Source organism: Dendrobium catenatum, unplaced genomic scaffold, assembly GCF_001605985.2.
Source record: "Dendrobium catenatum unplaced genomic scaffold, ASM160598v2 original_scaffold_117902, whole genome shotgun sequence".
Classification (NCBI taxonomy): Eukaryota; Viridiplantae; Streptophyta; class Magnoliopsida; order Asparagales; family Orchidaceae; genus Dendrobium; species Dendrobium catenatum.
The window spans coordinates 426516-437509 of record NW_021436337.1 but is presented as its reverse complement, the minus strand read 5'-3'; the positions used below and the strand labels follow the sequence as shown (position 1 = coordinate 437509).

Genomic DNA, 10994 nt, shown 5'->3' with positions numbered 1-10994 from the left:
CGCTGAAGTATTCTTAATTTTTCAAAACCGAAAATGTAGATATTCAAATTAAGAGGCTTTTTGGTTGGCTTAAAAATGAATGTAATGAAAAAAAATATATATATTTTTTGGTAATATTTGGATAAGTGTAAAATGAATGTAGGTGAATATTTTTTTATTTGATTTGAAGTAAAATTAGTGGTGTGAAGTTTAATGATGATGACGACATTGGTGGCATTCGATAACGGTGGTGATTGATGGCTATCTATGATTGAAGTGGGTGGTGGCAATGGTGGCCGGCAGTTGGCAGTTGCGGTGGGCAATGATAATAGCCAATGACCAGTGGTAGGCTAGTTACTAGTGGTAGGCGATTGACGAAGGGGAGTGGCTGGCAACCAAAAATGGTAAGAGGTTGCTTATAGGGCTATAAACGAACCAAACCGGCCGAGTATGTTTTGTTCATTTAAATTAATGGTGTTCATGTTTGATTCGTTTAGTGTTTATTGAGTTTTAACAAGCTCTGTTCGTAAATATATTTAGCAAATTTTTTTTAATTATCAAACAAGCATGTTTATGAACAAATCTAACAAGTATTTTTGAGCTATCAAATGAGCAAGATCTAACAACGTAATATAATAATTAGCAATTGTAAGAAAATTAAAACTACAACATATATTATAATATTTAATTACTTTAAATTTTATTAATTAAAAATAATTATATCATTATGTTATAATAAATTAAAATATTTATATTATGTATATTTAGCAATTTTATAATTAAATATTAATCCAGTTTTTATCGAGCTTATTCACGAGTTCTAAATCGAACATAAATCGAGCTTAATGTCGAGTATGTTTACGAGCTTCAAATGATGTTCTTCGTGAGCATAAATGAACCGAACACATTAGTGTTCAAACTTGTTTAATTAAAGATCAAATATTAAAAATGTTGTTCAAGTTTGTTTGCTTAGTTAGTTAAACGATCACAAACGAGTTTTAATCGAACCAAACAACGAGTAGCTCGTCGAACGTTTGGTTCTCTTGCAACCCTAATTACTTGTAGTGAAAATGATTTTCGCTTAAAACTGAGTGAATTATTGTTGGCGATAATGATGGTCAACGATGGCTAGTAGTTGCTGACAATTTTGGCGGGTGTAAGAGGGTGGTCAACGACGGTGGTGATCAGCGACAAACCGACAGTGGTGGCAGGAATGGTCGGCCACAAGCGGTGGTCGATAGTAATCATCGCTGGGAGGGGAGATCAGCAACAGAGGACTACAATTGGAATGAATTTTCGATGTATTTAGAACTTATCTAAATCAGAGAAATTTCAAATATAAAAAATAAATTAAATGTTGAATTCCAAATGCGACACAATTTCACATTGCGTTTGCAGTACTTTACACTTCCTTTACAAACAACCAAACAACCATGAACAAACATCAATATTTTTAAAACTCATAAATTATTTGCTTTACACCCACTTTACTTCAAACCAAATAACCTCTAAGCTAATTGAGATATTTTTCTTAGGAACAATTTGATATAATGAAAAGAGTACAATATAAAATGTAAGCAGTGTAAATAATGTATTAAAAATATTTTGAATTATTTGGTTAAGTATATTATAAATTCAACTTTTTTATTTTATTATTATTTTCTTAATTTCATTTGAGGAAGAGAAGATAAAGTTAAAAAAATATTTTTAAAATAAAAATGACAGACAACAAGAGCAACTAGCAATAGTAACGATGGAAATTAGAAGTGAGCAACAATGCCAAACAAGCTACAACAGCTGATATACATCAATTTTATCCAAACTATATATTAGAAATTCACTTAAAATGAACTAAAAAATAATTTTCAAATCCATTTCGAAAGTACTTTACATTAAAAAAATGTCCAAAGACTCGAAATTCCAAAATGAATTTTATTTTTCACTAAAAAAAAAAAATTAATGCTCGTGAACAAGCTCGTTAAGATGCTTGAATATAGCTTGACTACGAAGCTTGATTAGAACTGTATTAGAGTTAAAAATACATATATTGTTAAATTTAATAATTTACTTTTACTAATCTCGTCTAAAACCATTTAATAATTTATTTTTTACTTCCCTTATCCACCTAAAATCACAAACATATCGCTCTCTGAATAAATATACAACGAATCATAGATCGCTTATTTGTAAATGAGCTCATTTGGTAGCTCGGAAACACTAATTAGATGTGTTCATGAACAAACTCATTTGATAGGTCAAGAATACTCATTAGACATATTCGTGAACGAGCTTGTTTGATATTTAAAAAAACTTCGTTAGATATATTCAGGAACATGCTTGATGAAATTATTTGTTAGAATGCTAGATAAGGCTTGTTTGTTAAGTTAATGTACATCTAGAAGTAGAGCTCATTTATAGCTCGATAAGACTCGTTTGTTTAAAGCTCGATAAGCACGAAATGAACCGAATATGAACAAACATTAATTTCTAAATGATAACAAGATAGTTATACAATCATAAAAATATGTTACAAATAGCTATAAATTTGGAGCAAAAATTTACAAATAGCTATAAATGTCTCAAGTATAATCTTAGGAGCTCATCTCAACAATTTCATAGGGAAAAGCCAATGGATTCTAACATGAGAAACCATTCAAAATGAAAGCAAGAAAGTGCAGAAAAAGCCTGAAAAGATTTTCAAAAATATGACAATTAATATCCATCTACCTTGCTGCTGCTAAACCCTAAACATAAAGAGCTCCAGTTGAGTGCAGTTTGATAGAGGCTTGATGATTCTCATGAATGCCATTGTAGACCTCCAAGGGTTGTGCTTCCTAAACCCTCCCATATCTCATTGTGACCAACTTCTTCATCGTCAATGCCTTCTTTGTCACCATCCCACCATCCTTGGCCACTGGCATCTGAAAACACAAAGGCTGCTGCTCAATCTACCATACATGCAAATAAGTAATCTCAACTTTAATGGAGTAAAAGGGTACAAACAATGATTATATATTGTTTTGCTGCTCTTATACATATGCTTTTGTTCACTCCTTGGCCTTGCCTTTGGCTTTGGATCATCTCCAAGAACAAGCAAGCAATTTTCATGACTACCAACATCCCCTAAACAACAACAAAAATAAATTCATCAAACCACAAATTAACAATGACAAGTGATTCACATCCTATAGAAATAATACACTGATGAATTGGAATTTCTAACTGTTGTCTTATTATTGGGATATTTTGATTTCACTTCATATCTTATATTTTTTTATGTTTTATATTATTCACTCATTAGTATATAAAAAATTTATCATTTTATGTTTACGCAATCTTTTGATTTTGAGGCTTACGCCTTGCCTCACGAACGAAAAACGCCTCAATACCCGAATACACAATTTTAAACATTGATTAAGATAAAATATTAAAAGGCCAATATTAATTAGCTCCAAGAATTCTGTTGGAATAAAGGCCATATAACAATGAAGTAAATGATTGAGCTTGTAAGTGAATAAGAGCTAAAATCAATTCCAAAAATCCATAAAATTCTATTTCATTTTACACTTTCATAAATATATATATTTTTTTAATTTTAAGATCTTACCAGGATGCAATGAACAAAAAATTTCATGTGGTCGAACCCATGTACGTAGTCGAATGAAGGCTTGTTGTTGTTGTTATTGTTGTTGTAATATTTGTTTTAATCATAAAACTCATTTTCACATTTATAACCTCAATATTTTTTGTATAATGGATCCAATATACTTAAATTTATGAAACTTAAATTTCTTTTGATATTCATAGAATATTGATGGATGGTTACTAATTTTTCTTGCACAAAAAATTACATGTCATATATTAAATTTTTGTTCTCTTAATTTCAAACCTGAAGGTTTTTTATTATTTTACCTTTAGTTTTCTTTAGATATGTTCAACCTATCAAGATTATCACCTACAAATAAAATACCCTAAGATGCTCAACCTTAAGTGTCTTTCAAAAGCTTTTCCCAAATTAATAAAAATATATATAATCCTTATGTTGGCATTTGATTTAATCCTTTTGTAATTAAAATGTATTATTCATTCCACAAATAAATCTAAAATTTGATAGTATTCAATTATACATATCCTTCAAAATTTTAATTATATTATTACTATTAATGCTCATCAAATCAATTCCTGTTATACTAAATCATAATTTTTTTTTAAATTTAAATAATACATAAACATAAATTCCACAAATACATCTAAAATTTGAAAGTATTCAATTATACATATCCTTCAAAATTTTAATTATATTATTACTATTAATGCTCATCAAATCAATTCCTGTTATACTAAATCATTAATTTTTTTTAAATTTAAATAATACATACGATTATAAATGACTTTCTGACATTTTTGTTCCTATCCATATCTTTCATTAACCACCATACTATCTCAAGATGTCTTATTTGCCAAAAAATCAAATTGCTCGCTGATAATTGATGTCAACAAATAGCATAAAACTCATAAGTTTAATTCCTTTATAATTATCATATTATTAAACATCATTGTTGTTATTAATGACTTATTTGTAGAAACAAACATATTTAAAAAGTAAAATTATTAAAAATTCAAATATTAGACATATATGTGTTATATAGGCTTTTGATCACTCCTTAGCCTCGGTTTTGGATCATCTCCAAGAATAACAAAGTATTTTTTTATGGCTAATAATATCTTTTGAGTAATCTCAAAGATCGAGTAATGAAAGTACAAATTAACTCAAATAAGTGATTGACAAACTTCAAAGAAAAGCTACTGATGAATTAAAACTCTAGAAATTTTCTAATTGAATGAACAACATTGATATTTTGCGGAGTACTAACATTCATCAATGCCCTAGACTTTGGGTGGACAGATCATCCTTAGCTCAAACATACATTGAGATAAGATAATATATAACATGTATGTATCATAAGTTTTGTAGGTAAATAATAAAAGGCAAAGCTTGTTTTGGTAGGTCAATAATGTGCATTATGTATAAGCTCAAAATATATAAAAATAATAATCAAAAGCTTGCAAGAAAGAATAACAGAAGATAAAAAAAATCATGAGTCTAAATAAGAGTTTGTATGAGTTTGAGAGTTGTATTTTATAATAATGTGTGCTTTTAAGTATATTAAAATTTGTTTTGTGTGATAAATTTTCAACATTGTAAATATAATAAGCCTCTAACGAGACACATACATCTTAAAAGTGAGCAAAATTTTAAATAAATAAATAAAGGATAAATGTAATAATGCCTAAGGGACAGGGAAAAAATTTTTGTGAATGGCTGAATAGTGATGCATTATGGCAAATTATGAAATTAGGGAGAAACCTATAAAATCACTCGTTGAAGAGCAGCACCTGAAGAAAACTCAGTTGGCTCAGTTGGTTTCTTCCGTTTTCTTGAATAAACTTGCTCATTTTCTGCACCATCACCCAAATCGAAATTTTCCTGACCCTTTAACGCCCTGCTAAATTGTTGAAACATAGCACCATTGGGGATTAAGCTATTTCCATCTTCCTTCCTTTTACCGCCAAGCTCTTTCTTATCAGATCCAAGCGAGCCAATAGAAACTTGCTTCTCCTGCCAATGCGCTCCATCGATTACTCATTAGGGCTAATAACCAATACACGACAGCTAAAATTTAATTAGAAGCAGAGATATGGTACCCGTAATAATCTGCCACTGGATTTTCCAAGTTTTCTATTTAAGAACTCTGAGAGAGAGATTGGCTTCATCGAAGGTTTTGCTTTTGCTTGAGGGTCTTGATTGACAAAACTGGATCCCAGCTTAAATATATTAAAAAAAAACCCTAGAAATAGGATCTCATGCTGAAGAAAAGTAACGAGGGCATGAAAGGTAAGTGAAAATTAGTAAAAACCTTGATCTGGAGATGAAAGAAGAAGGAAGCTTGGTCTGACCAAACTGTCTCATTCTGCGTCGAAGAGAATTAAACGAGATGGAGTTCCAGAGTTCTTGCCTCGTTTGTGGCCTTTCCAAAGGGGGAATTTAATACCTAGTGGCGCCAAATTTGGGTAGCCATTTCCCGCCCATAAATTAGGGCTTGTAATTTATACATTTTCTTTATTTATATTTTTTGTAAAAGTGTACAGAACTACCAGATCGAGTTGATTAGGGCTGCAACGAGTTGCTTGTCGAACGAGCTTTAATCGAACTGAGCAACGAGTAGCTCGTCGAACGTTTGGTTCACTTGCAACTCTAGAGTTGATGAGTTGTGAATCTGATTGAAGAACTTTGGTGTGATGCTAAGCATAAAATTTTTATACAAGAAGAAAATTGCAATAATTTTAAATTTTTTATTCCGGATAGAATTTGATTTAAATGGAACACTTTTTGTATTTCTTTCACTAGCATTCGTATTACTAATCAATTCATCCGTGACTCTATGAAAAATTAGTTCTTCTCATGTTTTTATTACTACTATATATGTTTCTAATTTGACCGATAAAAAAATACTCTTTGGTAGGATATTCTGGAATTAGCGGGCAACATTTCTTCTCCTTGGATTTTACTAAGGGATTTTAATTGTTGTTGATTTGCTAATGAGAAATCAGACAGTAATTTACTCTCAAGTGATAAGCTTTGGGATTTTAATAATTTTATTTTTAATTCTAGTATTCAAGAACTTTCTTATGTTGAGCATTTCTTTACTTAGTTTAATCAACATAAAGATTGTCCTATTTATATAAAGTTGGCTAGGGTTTCGATTAATAGTTTATGGTTGGATTTATTTCCTTAATCTTATTATCTAGTGAAAAATCTTATTTGTTTTGACCATTAACCTCTTATTGTTTGTAATAAGGGCTTGTAGTAATAAATTTCTTTTTAAAATATTTTAGTGTAAAAAGTCAGAATTTTGGGATTTGCTTATTGATATCTTTGCTAAGTATCATGTTGGAAATCATGTTAATGATCTTTATTCAAATTGTGAATTCTCAAAGGTATTATCAATAAACAAGCCTAGGTTTCTTGTAAGCATGTTTCTAATTCTATTGAGACCCTTCAAAGATATCAAGAGTGTTTATTCAAGAAAATTCAGGATAATCCTTTGGACCTAAATCTTAATTTGGCCCTTAAAGAGGCTAATGGGCTTCTTCATTATAATGTGTCTTAATGGTTCTCTTAGATTATTCATAGGTACAAATCTAATTGGCTTTCTTGTGGAGAAGATGATTTGAGTTTCTTTATTCCGAAATTCATTATAGGCATAATAAGAATATGATTAAGGTATTTTTTTCTTCTCAATGTATTATCTCTGACCATAGAGGGATTTTCTGATACTTTTGTGCAACATTTTTAATTTTTTTATAATTCTCCTAAATTAGGTTTAGCTTCTCTTTGTGATATTCCGGTTAATAAAAGTATTATGGATGATCTTATTCCTTCTCTTATTACTCCTCTTATTATTGATGAAATGAAAATGTGGGTTTTTTCAAGCCCTTCTTCTCTTATTGCTCCTCTTACTTTTGAGTTCTTTAATAACTATTGAGAAATTATGGGATCTTCTTTTTGTAAAGCTATTTTGCATTTTTTCAATACTGGTATATGTCTAGGGCTGCTAAAGTTACGACTATTGCTCTTATTCTCAAAGGTATTATCAATAAACAAGCCTAGGTTTCTTGTAAGCATGTTTCTAATTCTATTGAGACCCTTCAAAGATATCTGATTGTAATTGAGTGAATGAAAACATACATGCACACATAAGGAGATCATAAAAAATTTATACTGATCGTACTGGACGATATCCGTTCGTACGAGACGATCAGACAGTTATCTCCTATTGAGCACATGGAACGAATAGGAACTTTGCTTAACATTTTTCTAAAGATACCTATCGTCCGAAGACGAATTTTACAATCGTACACAAGGACGATTGAATTCTCTGTGAAAATTTTTGTCCACTAAAAATTAAATTAATTGTTAATGGCGATTAGTCCTCTAAAATTTTCCGGGTCTAAACATTAATAATAACGTGTCCGAACGAATCTTAGTCTCATGGAAATAGTTTCCAGTCCAGAAACGAAATTAAATTATTCGGTCCCTATACATAGACGATTGTTCCCTAGCGAATTTCCGTCAGACGAAATTAATTAATCGTCCGGACGATCGGTCCTCTGTAAAAATTTCGTCCAGACGAATAAATTTTCGTGGTACTGCACGGTTCTTGGATAGCTGAGCATCAGCGCGGCGCTAAGTATATACTGAGGCTTATTAGTTATATAAGGGTTTTCAGCAGTTTCTAGAAACCCGACCTGTGTAATACCATGGTTCGTCACACGATCGCGGATTGCTCTAGGAGCTTTGAGGAGTGTATATATAGATTCTGGTAGGACCAGGAACCGATCAGCCGTACGAAGACATTTGTACACATATACAAATAGGGTCATTTCAAATCTTTTAAGTAAAATCGTCCAGGACGATCACATGATCGTCGAGACGATCCACTGCGTACATAATTGAATACTTGCAGTTTTTTGGGCAGTTTTTTCTTGTCTTTTGTATAAATAGTCCAAATTAGACTGCCACCCAATCTTTTTGTCATTGTGAATCATCTGCCTCTTGAGAGAATAAGCCAGGAGAGAGTGGAAAGAAGAGCATGTTCAAAGGGAGGGATTCAATACCAACTGGAAGCGAAAGGCCTTCACTTGGAGTCAAAGGTAAGACAGATCTCTAACTGTTAGAATATGGGAGTACTTCCACTCTTATTCTTTCACTTACCTTCTAGACTTTCTTGTGAGCATGATACTGTCAATGGAGATCCGGGATGTCGTTGCCGACACTCGGTTGAGGAGAGAGAAATAGCTGAAGGGTCGCTGCCGTGCAGGACACTTGGAGAGTGTGAATAGCCGAAGGGTTCGCATGCCTAACACTTGGAAGAGTGTGAATAGCACGAAGGAATTCGCTGGCTACACTTGGAGGAGTGTGAATAGCCGAAGGGTTCTCTGCCCACACTAGGAGAGTGTGAAAGGGATGACAAGTTCTCTGCCAAACGGCACACTGAGGAATTGTGTAAAAGGATAACGGTTCTCTCTCTTGCCGCATTACCGGGGAGTGGTGAAGAGTGTGTTGTAAAGGCTTCTCCGCCTTGCTAGTGGTGCAAAAGGAGAGTCACTATTGGGTATTTAGATGCAATACTACAGAGGAGTGCCAGTCTGGGGAGTGGATGCTTAGGTCTGGTTTTAGCGACCGGTCGAAGCAACACGCTATATTGAAATCGGCTAGGTCTTTATGTGCAGTGACGTTTACCTATTTTTTTAACGTTTCCGCATTTTAATTCTTAGTCTTAAAAACTCTATGGTTGAAAAACTTTTTCTACAAAACTTAAAAGAAATAATTTTTATTTCGGTTCAACATAATTTTAAAAGAGGGCTTAATTTTTTTTTTAAACTACCAATTCACCCCCCTCCTCTTGGTAGCCTTTGAGACATTAACTTAGGCTTAACAACCTAATTACTATACTCAACAATATCAAGAGTGTTTATTCAAGAAAATTCAGGATAATCCTTTGGACCTAAATCTTAATTTGGCCCTTAAAGAGGCTAATGGGCTTCTTCATTATAATGTGTCTTTATGGTTCTCTTAGATTATTCATAGGTACAAATCTAACTGGCTTTCTTGTGGAGAAGATGATTTGAGTTTCTTTATTCCGAAATTCATTATAGGCATAATAAGAATATGATTAAGGTATTTTTTTTCTTCTCAATGTATTATCTCTCACCATAGAGGGATTTTCTGATACTTTTGTGCAACATTTTTTATTTTTTTATAATTCTCCTAAATCAGGTTTTGCTTCTCTTTGTGATATTCCGGTTAGTAAGAGTATTCTGGATGATCTTATTCCTTCTCTTATTACTCCTCTTATTATTGATGAAATGAAAATGTGGTTTTTTTAAGCCCTTCTTCTCTTATTGCTCCTCTTACTTTTGAGTTCTTTAATAACTCTTGAGAGATTATGGGATCTTATTTTTGTAAAGCTATTTTGCATTTTTTCAATACTGGTATATGTCTAGGGCTGCTAAAGTTACTACTATTGCTCTTATTCTCAAGCATGCTAAGGCCTCTCAAAATTTTGATTTTTGGCCTATATATTTGTGTAATGGTTTTTATAAAATTGTGGAAAAAATTTAGGCAAATAATGTAGGGTGTTATGCCTTTTTTATCAATTCTAGTCATCATGGTTTTATTAAAAAGAGGATTTCTACATATAATATTATTCTTGAAAGTTTGTTAGGGATGTTAAGCCCTATGAATTAGTCCCAAGGCTAACCAAGAGGGGGGGGGGGTGAATTGGTATTTTAAAAAATTCTTTAAGATCAAAAGAACGAATATCACAAACCAAAATCACCATGAAAAACAAGTGCGAAAAAAATTAAAGTGCGGAAGCAGTAAAAGAACACAAGGGTTTATAATGGTTCGGTCAACTTGACCTACGTCCACTCCCCGGAGGCGCCTTCCGAGTATTTCACTACCAATGTGACTCTCCTTTAGCCCCCACAGCTAGGCGGAGAAGCCCTCACAAAAACACCTCCTTTTTTCCACACCCGGCAAGGCAGAGAACCCAACTCCTTTTGCTTCCTCCTGAAGCAAGCAAAGAACCACGATCACTTGCTGAAACTTACCTCTCCCAACCCTTCCAAGGACAAGAGACTCTAAGAAAGAAGAAGTGGAACAATGCTTGGAGCAACCCTTGTGAACTCCCTCAAAAGCTCCCCCTCACAAGATCCTCTCTCTCTCTCTCCCTCTCTCTCTCTCTCCTTTAAGTTTTCTCAGGTCAAGACAGCAGCCAAGGATGTTCAAAAATATTGAACAAGAGCTCTTAAATAGAAGAGCTTAAAAGGAGCTCATTAATTACAAGTTACCAACTTTATCGTCCAGCACGATATTGAAATCGTCCTGGCCGATCAGTATAAATCTCATAAGATCGGCCAAAGCATCGTCATGAATGCAAACTGGATGA

General features: G+C 32.6%; 1 protein-coding gene across 1 annotated transcript; it reads right to left on the bottom strand.

Annotated features, from left to right (window-relative positions):
- Positions 1 to 2517: 2517 nt before the first annotated feature.
- On the bottom strand, positions 2518 to 6057 carry LOC110112345. Its single transcript, XM_020844540.2, has 5 exons — positions 5898 to 6057; positions 5686 to 5794; positions 5377 to 5599; positions 2983 to 3102; positions 2518 to 2900 (listed from the first exon to the last, which is right to left on the bottom strand). Exons 1-5 carry the CDS (start codon positions 5948 to 5950, stop codon positions 2776 to 2778), a joined length of 630 nt encoding a protein of 209 aa, XP_020700199.1. The 5' UTR covers positions 5951 to 6057; the 3' UTR covers positions 2518 to 2775.
- Between the last annotated feature and the right edge of the window lie 4937 nt (positions 6058 to 10994).

Bases quoted from the DNA above. Each gene is read 5' to 3' on its own strand.
- LOC110112345 (XM_020844540.2), bottom strand. From the start codon at position 5,950: ATGAGACAGTTTGGTCAGACCAAGCTTCCTTCTTCTTTCATCTCCAGA. The intron at 5,600-5,685 runs GTACCATATCTC...GCGCATTGGCAG, and splicing joins CCAGTGGCAGATTATTACGG to GAGAAGCAAGTTTCTATTGG. The intron at 2,901-2,982 runs GTTTGTACCCTT...TTGTGTTTTCAG, and splicing joins CAAAACAATATATAATCATT to ATGCCAGTGGCCAAGGATGG.